The following is a 24,502-nucleotide window of genomic DNA, read 5'->3' as shown; positions in this document are numbered from 1 at the left end:
GAATAAAATGAAAGGCTTTAATGTTCCTGTCTACTTTGTCAAACTAAGGGTTTCTGGCTTTCAAATGAAAATTGCTTGTGCCAGCCTAGCTGGCCAAAAGCATTTGTCAGTGCTGAAATGTTTGCCATATGTTGGAAAGATTTATTATGGTCATCAGAAGAGGAATGCATATTTACTGTTATTTTCTTACTTGATTGGTCAAAGTTGTCTTTTTCTGTCCTATAAGGTTGCAGTTCTAGCATGCTGGTGTCTGATTGTTTAGGAAAAGGTAGTATATACATGAGGTTTGCTAGCTGGTTCCTTAGGTAAGTAAAAGTGTTACGATATTTGCTAGCTGATAAGCTCATGGGGTTTGCACCTTTCTGTTTCTGTCGAGCCTACTCTGAGCTGCTTCAAATCTGAATGTGTTTGGATACTGTTTGTTTAGTAACTTTAAAAATACCTGCAATAATTCAGTCATCTGTATTCAGCCCCTAGGGAGTAAGAATCCAGGGTGGTCCTGCTGAGCTGGTGTAATGGCTTCCTACCCTTGGTGGCTGCTTGCCTTGCACCACCTTGTGAGGCTTGTGAGCTCTCTTGCATGACTGGGTTAATTTAGGTTGCTAACCTGACTGAAACTGTATCAAAACCCAAGTAGCTTTCTGTAAGATTAGCAAACGAACTCATCATTGGTGACAGGAGCAAGGCAGGAGTAAGAGAAGTACGAGGACCCTCCATTTTGGTGCAGTTTGGCTGACTTAACGGTACTGTCAAATACTGTGTCCAAAGCAGACTCGAGACTGTGACTGGCAAATGCAGGGATGGTTGTGACTGGCCAACTCAGGGTTGGAAGGAGAGGAGGTCAGATAAATTTGGAACAAATACCTGAGCCTGTTGGTTTGAAGAGCACAGGTTTGGGAATACTAGAAGTTGACAGGGGACTGGGGTGGAGTTTTGTTTCTTGAGCTGTTAAAACAGGGTAGGCTGTGTAAGCTAGCTAGATCTTGCTTACAACAGAGCTGGGACTTGGGCAGGAGGAGACAGGGGAAGTCTGGATCTGCCTGCCTACACAAGGAGACTGGCTGGAATATGAAATTAGCTTGAAGCGACAGATCTGCGTGATTAATGCGGAGATTCTAGTTCTGCTGCAGGGCTGTGCAGTTGTCAGAAAAATGTTTTCCAGCTTACTGGAAATCCAAATGCAGGCCACATCGTGATCAGAGAAGGAGTTAGAAACTTTTTATGTAGTAAAAGCTGCTTTCTATAGCTGCCGAAGTCCATTTGCTAGAGCAATCCATGAGTTTGGTTAATGTGAGGCTGTATGAAGAGAAATTGTTGTTGTTGAAATAGTTGAATTCTGTCCAGATACATTTGACTTGAGCCACCTGATGTTGATTTCCTCTGAGAGTCAAACTGAGGCGGACTTACTCAGTTTCAGGTGCGAGTACCATGAGGTATCTCTGGGAGCTACAACAATACTAAGTTTAGTATTACAAAATGCCTAATAGTTGGAAAGATTAAGTCCTAGTCCTAGATCAAGTATTGATCTCAAATCAGCTACCTAAATGACTGGAGTCTAGACGGTTTAATTTTGTCACCACTCTTCTATGTCATGTATGTGTTGGAGGAGGAATCAATTAATGCTTAGGAAACAACTGGATGTTTCAAGAACCCGTTTAAATGGTGGGCTTGTAATCAGTGTAGGATTCATTGTGATTCAAAAATTACTGAAATGCTGAAGGCCACATGCTTAAAAACTGGAAGAAAAATAACAAATGATTGTGTGGTGGCTCAGCACTAAATGTTCCCTGAACTGGCTTACACAAAGGGACTTGTTTGAGGAAAATAGCATCTGGTTTGTAATAGTGCATGCTCCAAAGAGGGTGGAGTTCTGAGACAGCACAGGAGTGTTAATATCTGTTATTTCCCAGCTTGGGAGGGAGTTTGCAACCCTTGCAGGTTTTCTAACTTTGTTTTCTTACATACAGAAGGCGTTTACTTAGCAGTATATAACTACTGTTGCTGCTATGCAACTTTCTTAAACTTCATTGGCTCTCAGCTGTGTTACAAACTATTGCACAACATAAAACTCCACGTAACAGTATTTAGAGCATGTATTTGATTATTTGTGTCAACTTAGAGCAGAAAAAAATGTTTAATTTCTTTGTAAGTTACCTAGATTCTGTTTTTTACTAAAACAGATTATGGCAAACAGAACCTACTTGTGTTGCTTCAGTTAAATTCTGGCCATATGTTATTTAAAAATAAATACTTAAAAAAGAGAGAGTGAATGTAACATTTGGATCTTCTCTGTGTCTTAACTGTTTATGAAATTTTGTAATCCATTAAATGTTTCTGGACTTAATAAATATTAAAATATGCATGACTGCACCATTTTGCTAGGAAGTTTGTTTCTGCTATAAGTTTACACACTGTTTTGCTTTACTTCTGTTGTTGCAGCTGTTTATAGTTAATACATTTGGGCAGCATCCGAAGGTTAACTGGCTTGCAGGCCCAGCTTTGCTGCTACTAGTGTTGCTGCCATGGTGATTCAGAAATTGCTAGCCTTCAGAAAGGATCTAGAACAAGTGTTTGTGTTCCCATGAACATTACTTTAAAATCATCCTGTCCCCTTTGCATCAGAAATGATGGACAGCATAGCTCTGTACTTATTAATCATCAGTTTACAGCTTGCTGTATGCTTTATATATATATATATATATATATATAAATCTGTATGCTATATGCTATGTTTTTAAAAGGGCATTTTAACTGTGATCATATGCTACCGTGAAGAGAGTTTGGATGTTACCTTTGGAACTATTTTTAAGGATAAACTGTTCTTTCCTTCTGTGGCTGAATAGCATGGAAGGAACCAAGACATGCTAGGGCTATACACTAATAGCTTTGGATGTTTAATTTTAAATAATATTTCAGGATATGACTGCATACTCAACTCAGAACCTCGTTTAGCTGAAACAAAACATTCAAACCCATTTTAATGCATTCCAAATGTAGTTGCTGCCATCATGGATGAGGCCCAGTAGCTTTTTGTGGGCCTTGAGAATTCAGATTTAAAAATTAATGAAGGTTGCACTTTCCCCTAACATGGGGGATCATTTTACTTAGTATTTTGTCATGCATGTGTGATACTGGAATGTTTTTGTTTGAAGCAATTCCAAGATTTTTTCTGCACAAAGCTTCTGAAGTCTGACTGTATGCCTGAGTATTGCCTTGTGTTATCATAAAGAAATCTGTAGTTACAGATTAAGAAATCTTACAGATAAAGAAATCTACCTCAAAGTTTATACTAATAGGAGAGAGGAGAGGACTTTAAAAATGTTTTAAAAAAGAAAGGATTGCTTGTGTTTTTATTTTTTTAAAACCAAATAAATTGATCTGCTGTTTGCATTTTCATTTTTAGCATAAAGGAATGCCATGGATTGCCTCTTATAAATGGACAGAATTGTGACCCTTATGCAACAGTCTCTCTTGTGGGTCCATCCAGGTAACGTTTTATTATAAAATGAATGAATCCAAAATGTTGTGATCTGGAAAAGAAATCCATAAGTTTTAAGCAAAACCTTTAAAATACAGGGGGTTTTAAATAATACTGCTTTTTTCAGAAAAATACTTCACATCACGTTTTCCACTGGTATAGTATTCTCCCCATCCTCCGAAAGTTATGAATATGTTTGATCTCTGTGACTGGCCAGCACTAGCCAGGAACCACTTATCACTCTTAGTTTCTTCATAACTCTCGGGTTTTAGACTGACCTCTTGATATCTGCACTGTGCTTACTATTAGTTTTAGTCAAATTTAGTCAAATAAATATAGTCAATTTCTCACTCACCTTTTTCTGTTTCATTTTCCTTAATTTATTAGTTTCTTTGCAGCAAATGTTTGGGAATTGGGTGAGAGCAAGATGATAGAGGTTCTGGTGAGACCTCTCTAGTGGCAGTATCTTCAGGTTGCCACATTCAAATTACTCACAATTCAAGGTTTTTTTCTTTTATATTTTTTGAATCAGTAATCCTGAATAGCTGGTGGGGTTTTTCGTTTATGAAAATCCCTTATCACACATTTTCTGTCTGCAAGTCCCTGTCCAATAACATGTAACATAAGCTAGCTATCAATTGCTTTTTTGCAACCTCAAACCGAAGTTCATCCCCACTTTCTTGGGCACTGGTGAGCTGTCACATGAGCACAGTACCAGGACATTTACTAGAAAGCTTACACGTGTTAGACTTCTGAAGAATGGTCTCTGAATCCACTCTAAGTGAATGGGGTGTTTTTTTCTCCTTGATAATGGATGATCAGGTTTTTTAGGTGTCGTTTTTTATTATTTTTATTTTTTTACTCTTTTTTTCTGTTTATTAAGATGCCTAGGGAGAGTCTATCATTATACTTGGAAAGCATGGTGTTGTTGATTGTCAAAAGTAAATTGACAGCTATTTCCTGTCTGAGTCCTGTGATACAGATGGAACAGGGTGAAGGTTGATCTTGCACAATATTTATCCTGGTGGTATGGGCACATACGTGCAAATCTGACAAGTTCAGAAGTTAAGAATTTCCGATCTCATGCATGGCTGACTCATGTACCATGAGCGGAGTATTTATATAGCCAGAACCTCCTGAAAACAGTTGTTTGAAGGCTAGGAGACACCTTTTCCTCTACATTCTCTGTTTTTCTTCACCTACATTATATATTTGTTTGCTTTATAAAGCATTTTATACTATCATAGCCTTTCACTAGCTAAATAAGACTTTATAATAAATGTTTAAAATGTAAAAACCTGTAATTTTTATTTATATAAGTCAGAAAGGACTTGGGAGTGTTTGTTTGTCCCTATGCTGTTTAGAATTCAGTATTAACAGCAGTTTCTTCTAATGAAAACATTGAACAGCTTGGTGTAAGCCTGTCTGTGTAAAGAAATAGCGGGTATTTCTCTACCAAAAGAAAATGGAAAAACCAAAAATGGTCACTTGAACACAATCGAGAAAACTGTGCTCATAACCTGCAGGCAGTGATAACAAAATTGCCTATAGGTTTAAGCTTGAAGTGTTTAATGAATTGTTAAAATATTTTACCTTATGTGCAAATTACACTTGTGAAATGAAATCGAAACTTGGGCTGAACAGGTGCACTGATAAGTGCTTGAAATTTTAACCTCAGACTATATTGTGAAGATAATCATGTAAGATTGATTGATCTCTAAAATGACAAAATATTTAAACTTAAATGTGTGGGCCCTTCTTGACAATAGAATGTCTTTATAATTGTGTGTTTAAGTTGTCTATGGTAAAAATTTTACCACATTGGAACAGGAATGACCAAAAGAAGACCAAAGTAAAGAAGAAAACAAGCAATCCGCAGTTTAACGAAACATTTTATTTTGAGGTAACTTTTTGTGTGGTATTCTGTCTATCTATTTTATTCAATCCTTCAAATATTTTTAAGTGAGCTGTGTAGCAGTTGCTAATGCAGAAAGCTCTCTTCAAGCAAATGAAAGAGCTTTTGCTAACCCCTCCAGTAGACATCCTTACGTTGCTGTGGACTGTCAGACAATAGCATTCCCTTTCGATTGCTATGTAAAAAGAGACTTTTCTTAATAAGCACATATGTAAAGATAACTTGTTATCTTTAATCTTTTTATATACCATCTGCTGCCAATAGGAGTTTTCTCAGAACTTGAACCTATCCTGTGGAATTCAACTTAAATATTTTCAAGAGCCTTCAGCTTGAGAAATATATTTATTTCCTTAATAAAATAACATAGCAATTATACCCAATAAAGGCTAATTTCATGATTTGATTAAAAGAACATTAACTTTTTTTATTTGGGATTTGATTTCAGTTCCGCTTGAGTTGCCCTACTATAGCCGAATAATGACTCCAAATTTATATCTGATTTTGTTGTAATTAAAAACTACATTGCTTGTATTGTTCACTTGAGAGTTAAAAGTAGTAAAATTTGTGCCTTAAATGTATTCAAATTTATTGTGTTTATATAAATCCTGATTCTGCTGCATGCCTTCAGTGAGACATTTTTCCCTACTTAAGTATAGAGTAACAAGTATAGCATGTGTTTCAGTTTACCTGCTCAAGATACTGAATGTGATTTGTTGGGAAGTCAGATAATAGGATAAAACTATGATCAAAAAACACTCCAGTAGCTTAATGACTTCTGATTTACCAGAGTTAACCTGAGAATGTGACCAGTCAAGAAATTAGAAAGTATAACAATAAGATCGTGATATAACTAGGGCAATAGAAGTGCACTTCTTGTTTCCTTATACGTTTCAAGACTAACCTTAATGCTTTCTTCCGGCTCATGCTGAAACCAAAGAAATTCTTGACAGTTTAATGTCATATTTCCTTCTTGTTTTTTCTAATAGATTTGTACTGTAGTTCCCTTAGATCTCAGCTAGCCCTTATCAGGCTCTCCTGTGACCTCTTCTCAACATTTTTTAACCTGCTTTCTGTGAAAAGGCAGTTTGTTTCGTAAACTGAATGTTTTCCTTGTTTAAAAGGAATAGTAATTATTTACCAGTGTTAGTCTTGAGATTTTCTGGTTTTTGAGTTGTGTAATACAACAGTAAAAAGTGTGCTAATAGAAAAATTCTACTTGCAGGTAACCAGATCCAGCAGTTACACCAAAAAGTCCCAGTTTCAGGTGGAAGAAGAAGACATTGAGAAATTGGAAGTCAGGTAAATTATGTAGATTATAAAATAATTTATTTTATTATTATCATCATAAGTTACTGTACTTCAAGACAATAAGGAAATGTTTTATTGTAGCTGTTCAAGATGTAGCTTTAGAGAATTACTGGATAGATCTGTACTAAAGATCCTTCTAACATAGAATATTACTCAAATCTTGTAGTATTTTGTTTACTGAAGATGAAATGGTGGTGTAGTGTTTTTTTGTTTGGTTGGGTTTTTTTTATTTTTTAAGTAAATAGTGCTAGAGTGTATCTAGTGGTCTAAACTTCCTTCCTGTGGGTAAAGAGGCATGAGGACCTCCTGCTGTCAGTACATACTGTTTGGGCAGAACATTGAGTACAGAACTTGTCCTGAAGGATAACAGCATACTTGATGTTTGCCTGTGGTTTCAAATGCAGGTAGCTGTATTTTTTTTATTTTTTTATTTTTTAAATAATAATAAAAAAGGCTTCTTATGAGCTTCTTATAGTTTCACATTACTTCGTAGAGAAACGTTTGTGTTGCATCTTTTCCTTGCAAAAAAGGGGTACATTACCCCTTTCCTGTTGCTTTGCTCTTAGAGCAGGTCTGTCTGTAATTTTGCCATGCAGTTAGAACAGTTGAGAGCCCCCGTACTCAGCTTCTTTTCTTTATTGTGCTCATGCACATACATGCACCAGATATACTGAATGACAAAAAGATCTTCAAGGCTAGCATAAGTTTCCTAAAAGACATCAGAAGAATTTAGTGGTTAGATAATAGCTATTATAGAACTAAATTTGTGCATTTTTTACTACTAGCTTCATGAATATCTTAATTAGTATTGTGTATATCATTATAGATGCAAATATTTTTAGAAAAATAGTCATGCCCCAACAAATCTAGTATTTATTTTTTTTTTGTTCTCCTTAACATCTGCTGTCTGTCAGAAATGTCAGCGAGGTAAGAAGTACTAGAAAAAAAAACACAAGGTGCATGTCTGGAGTCTGTGATTCCTTTTGAGGTTGTAAACATACAAGCTTCTCTTTGGAAAAACATGCGCATGTGTTGGTGTGGCATTGCGGTGTGCCCAGTTTTAGCAATTAGAGAGGGATATGTGTATATATATCAGTTAAAAAGTTCACTTGAGTTATTCAAGAAGAAATGTGGACAGTTTTGGGGGTGGAATCTTTTTTTAATGATGCAAGGTCTGCAAGTCTAACTTTCACTGTTTGTTTATTCTTTATGGGTTAATAAGCCACTTGTTTGATTCCTCTTTATTTAATTAGAATGGAGTGACATTTCTAACATTTCCTGCCTGCATGCATGTGGATTAGTGCTGTAAGGCAGTTGCTGTAACTTGAGGATTTTTACTACTCTGGGGAACAAAAAAATAATGAGCAATGTTCTGATTTTCAGGGTTGACCTATGGAACAATGGAAATTTGGTACAAGACATCTTCCTAGGAGAAATTAAAGTTCCCGTGAAGGTGTTAAGAAATGATTCCTTTCAAGCATGGTGAGAAATGATGGCTCATAAGTTAATTCTATTCTAACATGCCTATTTCCCCTTGCAAAGGATATGCTTTATTCTAACTGTTCACTGAAATATGTTGTTCTGCTTGAGTTGTTGTAGTCTAGTTCATCTGAATAAGGTTAGAATTCTGTACATGCAAGGTGCAAAGGGTAAGATGTCTTTCTAGAGGGTTTTCTTTCTCAATAAATTAACCTTGACAGAGGGTTCGTGTACTTTTTCCCTTCTGCCAATCTGCCGTCTCCCACAGAATAGTTAATGTGTTTGAGTGGAAAATGCAGGGAGTGAAGAAAGGTAATATTGAATATACCTGTTTCAGTTTGCTGCGTTTTAGTGATCTGTGTATACTTTTCAGATTAACCAGTTAACCTGGAACTTTTCAGTATTGCATTGCTTGTAATTAAATTCCTAAGTTAGCCTTCCAGAATAACTGATGAAAAGTTGATTTTAAAATAAAACTAGTAAAAAAAGTATGGTGCTTTTTTTCTTCGGGGAGGTTGAGGGAATATCTTCTGGAAACAACCCAGTGTCATTTCAAAAGAGCATGTGTAGAAGCTTGAAAGCTGGAAGGGTAAGTTACAAAGAGATTTCAGGAGAGGCATCTGCTTATAACATAGCAGCAACTTCTCTTCTGAAGAAAGCCAGTCTCTAAACCCTCTACTGTCTGAAATGCCTAGTGGCAGGAAATGAGTACAGCAGATCCAGTTGCCTTGAAGTGTGTAGAATATTCTGGTTTTATTGAACCTTTCAGTACAGAGGGTGGAGGAAGGGAAGGATGACAGCCCTCACATGTCCATGAAGGAAACAGAGGAAGTGGATAAATAAGAACTAAATGGAACACAGGTCTTAACCAAGGGCTGCTTGTGCTCCATGTACTCACCTCAGACAGCCTCCAAGTGTCTTAGATGTGTCAGAGTTGAACTTCTGAGTTTTAGTCTTAAACATAATAAATGTTTGTCTTTTTTTTTTTTTTTTCAATTGTCAGTTGACTGTTTTCAGTCTTGTTCTGCCAGCACTCTGAGCTGATCAAAAGCTGTGTAACAATGTTAACATAATGATGTGCCTCATTTAAAAACCTGCTAAGAGAAAATTTACATTATCACGGACTTACTACCACAGTGTTCATATAGCTCTTGGATATGGCTCATGTATGGTTGACAAAGTATTGATAGAGGGTCTTAAGTCTGCTAATACATTCTGTAGGTGTACTTCGCATGTCAACACCCTTTTAATCCAATTATGACCTGCTTATAAAAACAGTTCTGTGATTAAAAATAACTTTTCTTAAACTATTACTAGTTCACATGAAATGCTTTGAAGTACAATGGGACCCCAAGAGATAAAGAAGTAGCACTAGTATAGTAGCACAAAGTATTGGAAAAATAAGCTTGAGTCACGCTGTCAGGCACTTCATATAAATTCATTGTGCTTGATATTAGCATGCCCTTGTGGGAAGTACATCTAATTATTAAAAAAAAATAATCAGGTTTTCTGATTGTAAACATACAAATGTAAATGGCTGTAAAAGAGTATTTGAAGATACAATTAGTTTGTTGGTCTGAATGTTGGAACTATACTGTGACAGTATTTAAAAGCTGTTAAAATTTTTGTTCTGTTGCACCTCCTGTTGGAATACAATTGAACTACAACAAAAGCCAACAAAGGATTGTTTTAAATGTATTCTGTATTAAGAGTAGGAAAAGACTACATTAAAAGTATTTAAACCTTTTAAATCTTGTTTCTTAAGAAAGCAGACTGGTAATACATATTTTTACTGTCTTCAGACTAGACCATTCAAATTCTTGATATTAGCTATTCATCTGCAAGGTCAAGACACCCTAATCATAGCACAGATGTAAAACAAGAAGGTTCAACATCATTTCTAACTGTTCCTGTTATCCCAGCAGAGGTCCTGGAAATACATCCTATTCTGGTGTTTGCAAAGAAATGAGAAAATAAATAGATATTCTGTTATTTGCTGAAGGTGCACCAAATACTGCTTCTTTTTTCTTTACTCTCAGTCTTTTTTGATGTGACTTTTACCAACAGTTGTCTGAGTTTGTGTATACTGAAACAAAAGGCGATATTTTGCGTTACTGTAAAATTAGTCAAACTAATAAAATGTAAATCTTAATATTTTAGAATTGCCTTATTCTTTTAGGTACTTGCTTCAACCAAGAGAAAATGGCAACAAGTCTTCTAAAACTGATGACTTGGGATCACTTAGATTAAATATTTGCTACACTGAAGACTGTGTACTTCCCTCTGAATACTATGTTTCTCTAAGAAACTTGCTGCTAAAATCATCAGATGTTCAGGTACTTCTGTTGAAAATTACTTTTAAAACGAAGACTTAAAATGAATTATATTGTCCTACGTGGGACTATGCAAAGAATTTTTTTCATTACTTCCGCTGCAACTCAGTAAGCAGCTTGTGTAGAGCATTTAGTTCTGTTCCAAACTACCAAAATTTTATTTTAGAAGAACCAACAAACACAGTGAAGTAACCAGTGCTGTCTGACTAGAAACAATTAAAAAAAAAAAAAAAACAACAAACAAAAAAAAAAAAAACAACTTTCTACTTGTCAGTTGCTTCTTTCTAACACTGTCTTCTCCCACTTCTCCAGGGGGTTTTGACCCCTGGATTTAGAAGTTTCCAAGGAACATCGATTCATTATTGGCACTGACAGGGTGAACAATCACCTTTGTCAAAAATGGTTTACTTCCGAATTGATGTCTAATTCCACCTCTTCTAAGTTGCTGCCATCTCCTCTAGTATGATATTAAGCATGAGTGGATGTCTCCCTTCAGACATAGTGACTAAGATAGAAGTGTGGTAGATAGCTAGCATAGCATTATGAGCCAGAAATTAAATTATAGTCACTATAGTTACTTGGTCTTTTACACAATTTCTTCATTTCAGCATTGAAGCATTGGCAGAGGAGAAGGAAAGGAAAGAGGAAGCCGTAACTAAGATTTTTACTAGCCAATATTCAAGTATGAACATAGCTTATTGGCAGTCAGTGGCTTTTCACTTAAATTTTTTTATATGTTTTTGTGTTAGAATTCCCAGCAGAAGAATGGGGACAGACATCTTAGAAGTTTCGAAACTGTAATTTAGTGTGCTCTAATTATAGTAAGGAAAGTCCTGTGAAGATATATGGCATTATAGTAATGTAGTTGCTTACTGCCTTGTGCTTGGATTTGTCAGAAAGCTATATTCCCACTCTTTGGGGAGAGTGGGAAGGGTGAGTAGACAGTGATTTTTATTCTTAAGTGTGGAACAGGTAATACCAATTTTTAATTAAATATTTATGTAGAATGGAAACGTAATTGTCATGTTATATAGCAAATGTCAAAAATTTTTGTTAAGAAGCTATGTCCCTCATTTTGCTAGATTTGAGTCAGATTTGTACTTTGCCATGTATAAGCAGAGCCTTTAACTACTTCACTTACAAAGTTTTATTCTGCTTTCCCACAGCCAATTTCCGCATCTGCTGCGTACATATTATGTGAAGTTTGTCGAGATAAGTATGATGCTGTTCTGCCTCTTGTACGGTTGCTACTACACCACCATAAGCTAGTCCCATTTGTTGCTGCAGTAGCAGAACTGGACCTGAAGGACACTCAGTATGTATTCCATGTTTAGTTATGTTACACCTTTTTAAATTATTTTTAGGGTTTTTTGGGACTTCACACTACAGCATTGATAAATAAGCATGTCAGATTTCATTTTCTCGTTATGGAAAAACTGATACACAACTTCTAATGTTAGTGTGTAAACACATTCACTAACATCACAGTGAATCTGGGAATCAGTTACCAATTCATGGTGCTATTTTAGATGAAATTGATTGTCTGTAAAATATTCTTGGAGCCATTATACAGCTAAGCATAGCAAATTAGGAATCTAGAGTTGTCTGCAAGCACACAGTTTTTGTTTCAAAATATCAGAATTGAGCCACTCCAAGTTTTTTCTGGTCGGTAGATTGATACTGAATGTTTTGAAAAATTGCTAAGAATCTCATCCTCTTTCGTTCTGGTATATGACTTATGGTTACTTCTTTTCTGCAAGAATGCCTCATAAGTAAGTCTGTGTCCTCCTACGTGCCTTGAAAGTAGCAAGCACAGGAGATTTCCCACATAATCATATCTGTAGGAGGGTATGGTCCCTGGATTTGCAGCTCTGTGGTTAGGAGAGAAATGAAGTAGACCTGAGTAGTGGCTTCTGAGGTGCTGAGTCACGTCCTGTGGAGAAGTGGAAGGGATTTTTTCACCACAGGATTGTTCATTTTAAAGCTGAGTTGTTAAAGATTTAATTTAAGGTGAACCAATTCATTTAGAAAGAGGTGACTCGTGGAAAATAACTTTTTACATTGAATTTTGGTACGCATATTCCTTTCCATTATATTTAAACTGACAAACACAGATTATACTAAACCCATCAGATAAGAGATTTACAGCTGGCTTCCAATTTCCTTCAAAATATGTAACAAATAACCTAACACAACTGAAGATTAAATATGTTTTGATCTAAACATGTCTGAATTTGTCAGTAGAGTGTTAGTAGTATGCTATTTTTTGTAGCTCTGAGTTTGCCAACCAGGAGCACTGGAAGAATAATAGTATACCAGTCATACCAGTCTGGTACAAGTCTTCACTTTTTGGGGAGTTTTCTCCAATAGTTCTTTTTCACATTCAGCACTGAATTATAATTTTCTTTGTATAAAATTTCTGGGGCTTTCCTATGTGTTTATTTGTTCCTGGGTTTGCTAATAGTAATATCATGACCTTTGTTTATTCTCTTTCTGTTCATTGGGTGCCACTACAAGCTGGATAGCTAGGTTCTGAAATTTCTGACTGAAATACATGATAAAAACTTGTAATAACTTAATAGCAAGGTAAAATATTAATCAGATTTTTGTAGCCAAGTTCCCTTTTTTCCCCATTCAAGTAAAATCAATTCTTTTCTTCCAGAGAAGCAAACACAGTCTTCAGAGGGAATTCACTAGCAACTCGGTGTGTAGATGAAATGATGAAAATAGTGGGAAAACACTACCTAAAGGTTACTTTGAAAGCAGTTATTGATGAGGTAGGTTATCATGCTGAAGCTATTTGCAGGACACTGTCTCTTTCATGGGCATTCTTCTTATCCCTATGCAGCAATAATTACTCAGATGAGGGAATTCTAGAGGAAAGTTAAATTGAGCATTAATGGTTTATATTTAGTGGAGGGAGTTACTTTCTGTTTTTTTTTCTGTTGTAGATGCTTGAAAATCAAGTTGATGACAGTTGTTCCAGCCTCTTAACACACTGTAGAATTTTCCCATGTGATGCTTTATACAATTGATCTATATAAAAAAGCACACACAAAAGTGAGGATGGTTATTGCATGCTGTTCTGCTTGGAATTCCTTTAGAATTCTCACCCTAAATCTAGGAGGCGGTCCAGTTTTAAAGAGTTGTATTTCCACACATGCTATCTGAAAATTGGAACTCTTAAACCTCTGTTTGTTTCAGATATGTGAGTCTCCTAAACCCTGTGAAATAGATCCAATCAAATTAAGAGAAGGGGATAATGCAGAAATTAATATGGTGAGTTTCCTATTTTGTTTTTCCTAATGTAAAAGGCAGCTCCGTATAATGGCAAATCAGTAACTTGAATTACTTATGTTAGTGGTATAGTTCTCTGATTCCAATGTAAATAAAGGAAAAAAATGTATTTTCTTATCTCTGTTTAAAACAAAAAATGGTTTTCAGTGAACAAGGGAGGTAAAGCTAGAGAATTACACACTTCCTTACCAATTTGTTGGATATTGTGGTTTCTGATGTTCCACACAGCATCCAGGTGCTGAAGTAGCTAGTCAGTACTTTAATACTTTTCATTGAAGTTCTACTTGCTGCTTGCCTCTTCCTAGAGGATGATGTTAAAAGCATTAGTGGCTGCAACAAGCTAAACTAACATTCCTAGGGTTGCATGGGAAGTACTACTACTTTGTTATCTATTGTCAAATCACAAAAATGTCTTTTGATAGTTTTCTATTACCAAGCACTGCTTATGTGTTTTCATGTGTGTAGCATTAAATAATCTTTTAACACTAGTAATACCATATAAATATTACAAAGCTTTTAAAATACGCACTTTACTAAAATACATAGAGGAATAATCAGGCAATGTTTTGGAAAAAAAAAAAGTGTTATGTTTGTGTTCAGGGAAAAGCCATAGTCAATGGTCTGAAAAATGACTTTTTTTCATAATTACAGGAAAACCTACGCTATTATGTAGACAAAGTATTCCGTGAAATTGTGCGGTCAAGTATAAGTTGTCCTACCCTAATGTGTGATGTTTTTTATTCTTTGAGGCATCTGGCTGCCAAAAGATTTCCAAGTAAGTGCTCTCTATGTTCAGAAAATTACATTCAGAGTAACATAATTAACTTCTATATTTATCTTATGGGCATTGTTAAAATTCCTGTCTTTTTCATTACTGTGTTCTGAACTTCTTACCTCAACAATCAGGCATTTATTTTTTTGGTCAGACTGTATGCCTTAGTAAAGCCTTGTGGTAAATCAGCAATAATTATATGTATTTTCTGATACAATATAAGATGGTAGCAAAAAAGATGTCAAGATACAAGGTACTGGAAGAAATCCACAAGTTATGCAGGAAGCAATTTATTTGAAAAAGATAATTCAAATTCAGAAGAGCTGATCTGTTTTTATTGCTTCTAAGGAAGTAATACAATTGTGAAATACTCACTTTTTATATTCATATAATTGTGAAATTTTCACTTTTATATTTATATCTAACTACATGAATGGCAACTATGTTGACTAGGACTACTACATTCATAACTTAAGTGTCCAGTGAAAAGCTTTACTACCTTAAAGGTCAAGGTAGAGCAGAGCATGGAGAAGATAAAATATTTAACGTATTTGGAATGTGACCAGAGAATTAGAAAACCTTTATTCTTTCAGAATGGTTTTAATATAAGAATAATGTGCTGGGTATGAGATACTCTGATGCTCCAGTCAATTAAAACCTAAAATGTCATCTGACAGGCTACAAAGGAAGGACATACTTTTTACTATCTGGGGCTTTCATTTGATTCGTGTTCATCACTGAACCTGGGGTCATAAATTCCTGTGGTTAAGACAGTTGTTTTAGAACAGCTAACTAATCTGACGGATCAGATTGAAGTTGTCGTTGCATTAAGGATGTGTTCTCACTCTATTACACCCTAAATATACTGAAAATATTAAAGCCCTCAGAGCATCAAGATTATACAATACTGTGATTATAAAATCACAGATGCAGCTTGGAATTGGAGTTGAAATTGTTCATATGTGTTGACCACATTTGTTGTGCAGCATTAATGTCTGTGAGTTTATTAGTCCTATGGGTGAATAACCTGATAGGTCTAGTGTTGAGTCAGCTGCTACAGTATTTTCTCTTTTGGTTTAATGTGCATACAGCCTTATCTAATCAGTGCTGTATATGTGTGTGTATATATAAGTGCTTGCAACGATCTCATTGTTCCTTATAGTGGAGCTGATGAGCAATTTTTTTTCTGAGAACAGAACTTCTCTTCAGAGAAATAAACCCCCCATTATAAGTAGAACATTTCTTACCATGATCATCTTTCTCATTTCATGCGCTTCATTGATTTTTCTGCTCTATTTTAAAATATAAATGTCTTCTCTGACGTGATCTTCTTAAGAATTTTTATGTTGACTGTCTTCATTATTTCCTATTAAGTTTAGTGCATGTTACATTTCATCGTTTTTCTCTGCAGATGACCCTCATGTACAGTATTCTGCAGTGAGCAGCTTTGTGTTTCTTCGTTTCTTTGCTGTAGCCGTAGTCTCACCTCATACTTTTCATTTACGACCTCATCATCCAGTAAGTTTTGTGAAGCTTTGTTCTGTTTTATTCATAACTGTCAGATCTGTTTATCTGGGAAGTCATAAGCTACTTTCACTGGGCCCTTAACTGGGAAGTAAGATCACTTACTACGGTGCCAGGAGTTGGACTTGATGATCCGTATGGGTCCCTTCCAACTCGGGATATTCGATGATTCTATGAGGTTTTCAGTTTTATACCTCACCTGTGGAATTAAGATGTTTGCAGTTCTGGAGGCATCACATTTTTCAGCCTTTATAAGGTGTTCCCAAATGATGTAAAAGTGCTGCTTTGTTGGAATATCAAGATGACTCAGGGTTTTTTTAAGCCATATAGCGAAATAGTTTTAGTTCTTTCCACCGTGGAAGTTACATATTCAGATACCACTTTTACTTTTAAAACAGTATTTCCATTCTCGTCTTAAATAGAGATTGTAGAGTTCTCTGTAATTGATCTGTGCATTTAATCAGGACTCCGGTAGTTTCACTGGATTGCCAAATTTTCAAGTCATAAATTGTCAAGTACACGTACATAAAAAAAAAAAAAAAAAAAAAAAAAAAATATATTAGAAAAAATACTGTTTTATTTTCATGTAGAATACAGGATACGTATGAAACCTTGTGAATGTGTATGAAACTCCAGAGGTTAGCTTCATTAGCTTATTTTATTGATTCGTGTATTATGCTTTTAAAAGAAAAATCTACTTAATGAGTTTGACATTATGCAGCTTGTAAGAGTAGAAGGAGATGATGGGAATTCATCACTTGAATGCTAGACGCTTTAAGGGGAACAGGAAGGCACCTCACTATGACTGCATTAATACTACTTTAAAATGCAAGTAGAGAGGTAGTAAATTAGGCAAAAGCCTTACAGACAATGTTTTAAGTTCCCTTTGTATTACAAACATTTCTAGTATTTGCACAGCAGTAATTTTAGTGTTTAGTTTTGAATAGTTCAGAAGCATTGGATATGTTGTAGCATTAGTAGGATGTGAGAGGTTTGACAAGATGTTCCATAGCGTGCTTTGAAAAAAAATATTTTTGCCTAAATTCTAGTGATAGTGAATAACATATTAAACAGTGTACAATAGATTTAAAAGAGATATATATATATGTATTATATATTCACAAAGCACAGTTAGCATTGAAGAACAGCACTGCTTTTGAATTTTTACATGGTATAATGTAATAATTTTTGTGACATTTTCAGTTTTAAATCAAAATTCTATATGGAAAAATATATAAAAATAACTTATTCATTTTGTTTTTTTATTTTAGGATGCACAGACTTCTAGAACATTAACTCTCATATCAAAAGCCATCCAGACTTTGGGGAGTTGGGGAAGTTTGACCAAAAGCAAACTTGTAAGGCTATTAAATTTCTTTCTCATTTCATACAGTTAATTTTTTATATGTTTATTTACGTCCAAATATCTTTTCTTTCAGTCAAGTTTCAAGGAGACGTTTATGTGCGAGTTTTTTAAAACATTTCAAGAAGACAAATTTACTGAATCTGTCAAAAAGGTACTTTTTAACTATAACTCTTCTTATGGTTGATGTATTTCATCAGTCTTATTAAAGGGTTATGTTATTGTTCAGTTTTCTACTATGAATTCCTAAAAATTGCATTTCAGGTTTAAATAAATAAATAAATAAAAAATAACAGTTGTACATTGTGGACAAAGCTAATTTAATTTGGGGAAAAGTAGAAAATGAAACAAGCTTTATTAGATCTGCTGTTTAGGAAATAATTACAGAAAATTTGTGTATTTTAGTGGCATCCCTCCTTAAATTGCTTCAAGTCCCTATAATATATTTTCATTTATTGTGTTGAATTAATTGTTCTTGTACTAGGAGAAAAAGTACGTATGTATTTTCAAAATAGCTTTTGGTTGTTCATTGCTTCTGAATAATATTTATTTACTGTGTTTTTTTACTTAAGTTTCTAGATGATGTTTCCTCTACTGAAAGTAAAGAACCAAGTGGTCTGAGTGAGCCAGTACATCTAAAAGAAGGGTAAACACATCTTGAATCTGTAAAAAATTGTGAAAAATCAACTTAATTTTTTTCATTAATGCCAACATCAGATTAATACTTACTAAAATGTTTGACCTAACTAGTAATTACAATATCTGTTAGTTGTGATATTTTTTGTTAGTTTACAGGTGTCAGTGAAAACTAATTCTGTGAACTTCAGTAGTCGTATTTTAAACACTAGGGGGAGGATTAGAAGTTTAAAATCTTCTAAAAGTCTGTCTGAATTTCTGTTATAATTCAGTGTGTGCTTTGTTGATGGTTTATTCAGAATTGTAAAAAACTATAACATAAAATTTATTTAGTATAGAATTACTTTACGTACTTTTAAAGCCCAGTCAGCTAAATGCTATTTCTTAATAGTAGGCAAAAATCCCTACACTGTAATTGGCACACTTTACAGTAAATGATGGAATGCTTTTATAAAAATTGATAAATTAAAATTGCTACATCTGAGAAATGAAGAAACTGTCATTTTCTGGTGTTCGTCAAGAAATCTGATAAATTGATTTAAAATAACATTTATAGGGAAAAAGGATTTGTATTCACCTGAGAAGCATGGTAAAGCCTTTTCTATGAAACAAGCATCTGATTTTAAAACAAGCAGTTAATGCATCGTACTAAGATACTAATAGAAATGAAGGACACAGTTGCAGATTAACACTAAATTACAGCAATTGGGAAGCTAATCTGTATGAGAAACTGGTGGCTGTTGCTCAAAACAGTGGTTGCCAGTGAGCATGCTTTTAAACTCTACTGAATACAATTTGTGTCTACTCCTGTTGAATTGGGTTCATCATCATTTCATTTTTATTCAGTTCTTGATCCAGATAATGCCAACTACATTCACATGTTCTTGAGTTCTTGATCTGAATAAGCAAGTACCTGCCCCCAAATTTACTGTTTTTCACACTTATAACTTGTTAATGGAACAGTGTAAATGATCACCATACTTGGAGGCAATCTTGAGGGCTTATTTTGAAAAAATAGAAGTTTTAATTTACAATGAAGTAGGTTATATTACTCATCATGCGGTAACAATGTGTTCTCAGATGTTTTTTGAAACCTCTCTGGAAGACTAAAGTATCGTTTTCGTTGGATTCTGTTGTTACAGAGAAATGTACAAAAGAGCTCAGGGGAGGACTCGGATTGGTAAAAAGAATTTCAAGAAGCGGTGGTTCTGTCTAACAAGTAGAGAATTCACCTACCACAAACAGCAAGGTAAATTATGTATATTTTATGCCTGTTATTTTTTCAATGTTTTCTAGGTGTTTGTATCTGGTTTTAGCTTTTTAAAAAAAAATGATTTGTTTTTCTTAATGCTCATAATGATATATTTTAGTTACCTTTTGCTCTGTTTATCAAATGCTCAAGATCTGAATTGTAGAGTCACACTCATCTTGCAGAAAGCTTCTGCAGCACAATTTACTGAACTTACTGTATACAGTTTAGACTTGAAGACCAGAATAACTGGCTGTCAGAGATCCAAGATCTCAGATCTTCTAAGGTCTGTACTGTGGTAGTGAGTCTTATTTCTTGGCTTGAGACCTTCTAGCCTTGGAATGCTGGTAGCTCTTGAGAGCCTTATTTGGAGCCAGGGTCCTGGGAATTTTCAGTTCAGTGCAGCAAATCAGAGAATGCATTTGCTTCTGCTCGTGCCTGCATTGAGGAATTTATTAAATGCTGATGCTTGTTATGTTGGAGTTAGCTATTGATACTGGAAACCTAAATGCTGAGCTGGCATGTAGAGACACAGGTTTCTCAGGAAAACTGTTGCCTGCTTGTTGGAAGGTAATTGAAGGTTACGTCACAAAATGTCTGGTTTTGATGACACTGGCATTGCATGAATTGGTGTTTTCAGCAAAATTCTGTTTCATCAGATGCTTTTTAATCATATCTGTTTAATGAAATATAATGATGTCTTGGTTGTGATCTGCATATAACTTCATAGCTGCTGGTTAATACTCAATTTTTAAAGTAGTCCACTGTAGGGTAAGATACAGACTTATCTATATGTGCATTTTAAAATTTGCCTTGCAAATAAATGAGCTTCTAAAATATATTTTTAAATAAGTTTTTGTTCATGGCACTGTGAAATGCAAGAATACGTATAATCAAGTTTTCCACAGGGTGTTTGCTTTAGCTGTTTGTTAAATATGCCGATATAAAAAATCCTGAAGGTGGTCCATGTGCTACAGTCTGTATTTACTTAGAAATGATAGTTAACAGTTTAAAAAGTCAAAGAATTTTTTTTTATTTCTGCCTTTGGCTAGTTGCAGAATCAAAGATGTATCATGCTCATTAATACCATTCATATGAGACACTGTCTCATGTTATCATGTCACACATGATAACAAAGGATTATTAATATTGAGTAACAAGAAGGTACTAGATGCCTGTGTTGCCCTAATAGTTGATTTATTCATGTTCATGCTTCCTGCAACTTATTTAAAAAAAAAAATCTATTTACAAAAAAATATTTTATAATCTTTGTGTGGTGGTACACGTATGTGCATGTAACCTGCATTTGGATAAAAGGAAGCATTTTGGCATTTCGTGTAATACAGTCTTGATTCTATACAATGGCCTTTTTGCTGGCCAATCTGTCCTCTGGTGATAATGATAAAATGCGAGGTGAGGCATAGATTTGGTATTTGGCAAGAAGAAAACATGCCAAGCTTTTTTTTTTTAATTTTTAACGATGACCTTTGTTTAAAAAATGAAATCAACAGAATAAATAGCACTGTTTATTGTCATATGCTGTATGTCATATTATTGTTCTGTAGCCCACCTAACTACTGAGTTTTTTCAGTTTGCCACTTTAATGTGGCCTATTAAGCAGGTACATTAGTGAGGAAATAGAACATACATTCCCTAATCTTACTTCCTGAGACTGAGTCTTCCCATTCTCATCATCAGAGTATAGTCTGATTTATGTACCTCAAAAATATAAATGCACATTTTGAGAACTTAGTATTGTAAGTGCACTGAGGTTGTAATATATGTACTGTAATTTGTTTCACTCTTGTTATCTGTTTAAAAAATTTTACAGATAAAGAACCGATCTTCACGATTCCAATCAAAAACATCCTTGCAGTGGAGAAGCTTGATGAGAGCTCCTTCAACAAGAAAAATGTGAGTCAAAAGATAGTTTATGTATAATTTTTGATATATTTTTCAAATAATAGTTTATAATTAGCTTAATTTACTCTTAAAAGTTTCATTAAAAAATCTTTGAATCAGGGGGAGGAGGGAAGCTGTATTCAGTATTTCCTAGTACTCTGAACGTGAAACAGCCTGGACTATTTGATCTCTGCACCAACTTTTCCGATTTTGACTCGTACCCCCCTTCCCAAATTTTTAGAATGGCAGTTAAAACTCTTGGGACCTTACTACAAAGCACTTTAATATAAGGTGGTGGTAGTAGTAGTATGAATTGTATTATGTTCTTATGTAATAAAATGTAATATTACCAGACTTGTATTTATTCCTGTTAATGAGAATGTCTACAGTACCTTCAACAGTTAAGACAGATGTCCTTACAGCCTTGTTCTGGACCTGTAACACATCAGTATTTCTGTCAATATTTGAATCCAGAATTTGGAGGCTGTGATAAACGTGCAGTCGTTACTTAGGCTGAGGATGACTAAAGCAGAAATCTCTGGGAAACTTTTGTTACTCTCAAGATTAAAAAAAAAAATAATAATAAAAAATAATAACAATAAAAAACCAGGAAATTTGACATCACATTTAGAGAATAAGCAGAATATCTTATTCTTTTATGACTTTTTTTTTTTTTTTTTTTTTTTTGATGAAGTGGTACAAGTGGAATATAGGAAGCTGGTTTTGTGCGGTGGGATTTTTTTTTAGGGTCATTTAGGAAAATGAGAGGTGAAAAGTCTTTTTTCCGCCTCCCTTGTCTCGCTTCTAGTCTTAATATAGGTTTAAATTGTGTGAGACTTGAAATTTGTATTGACATACTCAAAGTTGCTCAATAACTAGATTTGTTTACTGGGCAGAATACATGTATTGTTGCATTCCTTCTACAGATGTTTCAAGTACTACATGGAGAAAAGCCACTCTATATCCAAGCAAATAACTGTGTAGAAGCTAGTGAGTGGATAGAAGCTCTCTGCCGGGTGACGAGATGCAACCAGAAGAGGCTTAATTTTTACCATCCTTCTGCTTTTTTGAATGGGAGCTGGCTTTGCTGCAAGGCTACAATAGAAAACACAGTGGGCTGTGCTCGTTGCACTGCGTAAGTTGCTTCTCAAATGAAATTGCATATGTTTTATAGGATAAATCATGTATGATTCACTGTACAACTTGAGAATCTGAAGAAGGCAAGGCTTTTGCTGTCTGCTTTAGGAAGTTACTAAAAACATTTCTTAGTATTGCCTGGAGTACTGGGCTTTAGTAAATCTATTGCTTCATCAGCCACCATATGAAATGTTAAAGGTAGCCAATTGAGTATGTAGATCAGAAATACTGAATGGTTAATTTCTTTCTATGCAGAACGAGGTATTTTGTAGCTAATGAGTTTTCTGTTGATAGTTATCTTGTATGCTAGTACCATTTTGGTAATGTAGAGGCGTATTGGTAGTAAATAGTTCTGGCAGTGTGTAGTGTATGGTAGTCTGGGAGAAAACATAACACTTCAGTTCTTTTTTTATGCCATGTTATGGTACTTCTGTGAATGAGAACTTGATATATGAAAGAGTTACGGTACACTTGGTTGTTTATTACCAATTCCTTTATTTCTCTTGCTGTGTTCTGAACTATCAATTATTGACTGTTCTAAGTTGTTTCCTGTGGTCTGTATTGTAACACTGACAGTCCAAAGCACCTTGGAAATTGGCATCTTAATTGTCTGTCCTTTAAGCTCCTGAAGTGGACAGTGGGTACAGAGGTTGTTGGGGGAAGAAATCAGTGGTAGTTACTTACTCTGTGGCAAACCTTCAGCTGGTGACGGTTTTTTCTTGAGGGCTGTTGTTCCTAGTGCAAATAAGAACAGGCATAGGAATTCTCATGTTTATTCAGATGCCAAGTGGAATGCAGAAATAGGACACATCTAAGTTATCTGTATGAAGTAATTGAAATACCTTGCTGCTGAGGACTCAGCCTGAAAGTCTATCACTTGCCATAATGGTGTTCTCTTGTTTTTATAAAATCACACTTTCATTTGACCTCACTTATTTTAAAGCAGTGTATTAGGAATATCAGTGAAATAATCTCAGATGCAGATTCTTACAAATCATTTGTATTGTGTAGGTATGTCAAGAAAAACACATAACTTATTTTCTCAAGTTGCTGATTTCTTAAAACAAATGCTATGATTATTTTTAATAAATTATCTTTAACTGGATAGGTTGCATAAGTTATAGACTAAAGTTTACAGCCTGGCCTCTAAAATTCAGTACAAATCCTACAAGAGAACTTTCTGAAAAATATGTAATACGTTTTTCCATGTTATTTGATTAATTCATAAATTAGGTTTCTCAACAGCTTTAAAGATTCCATTACTAACCAACTTTAGGTTGTTTTCGTCTTTGTTGTGCTTTAAAAATATATCTTGTTCTTCCGTTCTGGCTACCTTTCAAATGAAGTAGATTTGTAAAAACAGCGTTTAGTTGTTTAATGAAAGTTAATCTTTGATATTTAAAAAATATTTTTCTCTTGACATATGGAATAATAAATTCTACTGAAAAAAGCCTTTTTTGTTATGTCCTCAAAACTGTATACTCATGTTTCTGTAAGACTTGCAATGAATGCTGCATTTTGTGTAGCAATTGTGAAGTTGTCTGTGAGTGATAGGCATAATTAAAAAGCTAAGTATATTGAAATGGTATCAGCTTTTGCTTGCTTTCAAACTTTTAGAGTACTTGTCTTTTTTTTTTTTTTTTTTTTTTTTTTTTAAATTTTAGAGATGTTCCAGCTGATACTCAAATTGAGATTGATGGAGACAGAGAGACAGAAAGAATTTACTCACTTTTCACTATCAACATGTCTAAACTTCAGAAGTTGGAAGGTACTGAAATAGTAATTCAGAAGAATTATGCTGATATTATTCAACTGTAGTTCTTTAGGTCCCTAACATCTGTTAGGTTTCTTAATGATTTACCTGAAAATAACAGAGACTGGAGACACAATATATTTTTGAGTCCTTAGTACTCTAGTATCAGACATTCTTCAGTCAATTCTTAACAGTAGTTATCAGATGAGCGCATTATTTTAATTATATTTGCTTGTAGGAAATCTTTTAAATAGTCTAAACAAAGAGTAAGTATAGGCAGTTGCTCTTCTTTGTTCTCCTTTTCCTGATTATGGAATGAATCATATGTAACATAGCTGAGTTACAAGAAGGCATTG

At 34.6% G+C, this 24,502-nt stretch overlaps 1 protein-coding gene across 5 annotated transcripts in view; it reads left to right on the top strand.

Annotated features, from left to right (window-relative positions):
• The window catches only part of RASA2 (RAS p21 protein activator 2), a 72,326-nt gene that overhangs the window by 46,224 nt on the left and 1,600 nt on the right, over nt 1–24,502 (top strand). For 4 of the 5 annotated variants that reach the window (XM_032193182.1, XM_032193184.1, XM_032193181.1 and 1 more), the window contains exons 6-22: nt 3,404–3,487; nt 5,309–5,381; nt 6,616–6,692; nt 8,085–8,183; nt 10,360–10,516; nt 11,680–11,828; nt 13,176–13,290; nt 13,718–13,792; nt 14,462–14,585; nt 15,994–16,100; nt 17,378–17,464; nt 17,546–17,623; nt 18,042–18,115; nt 19,248–19,354; nt 21,186–21,268; nt 22,183–22,391; nt 24,058–24,161. In XM_032193182.1, coding sequence (XP_032049073.1) covers nt 3,404–3,487; nt 5,309–5,381; nt 6,616–6,692; nt 8,085–8,183; nt 10,360–10,516; nt 11,680–11,828; nt 13,176–13,290; nt 13,718–13,792; nt 14,462–14,585; nt 15,994–16,100; nt 17,378–17,464; nt 17,546–17,623; nt 18,042–18,115; nt 19,248–19,354; nt 21,186–21,268; nt 22,183–22,391; nt 24,058–24,161 — 1,802 coding nt within the window. Of the gene's footprint in view, nt 1–3,403; nt 3,488–5,308; nt 5,382–5,404; nt 6,693–7,615; nt 7,629–8,084; nt 8,184–10,359; nt 10,517–11,679; nt 11,829–13,175; nt 13,291–13,717; nt 13,793–14,461; nt 14,586–15,993; nt 16,101–17,377; nt 17,465–17,545; nt 17,624–18,041; nt 18,116–19,247; nt 19,355–21,185; nt 21,269–22,182; nt 22,392–24,057; nt 24,162–24,502 lie in introns of those variants that run through there. The other variant, XM_032193185.1, reaches the window with a different exon arrangement.

Source organism: Aythya fuligula, chromosome 9 (assembly GCF_009819795.1).
Source record: "Aythya fuligula isolate bAytFul2 chromosome 9, bAytFul2.pri, whole genome shotgun sequence".
NCBI classification, from domain to species: Eukaryota; Metazoa; Chordata; class Aves; order Anseriformes; family Anatidae; genus Aythya; species Aythya fuligula.
Note: the sequence above shows the minus strand (reverse complement) of the source record. Positions and strands in the feature narration are given on the sequence as shown.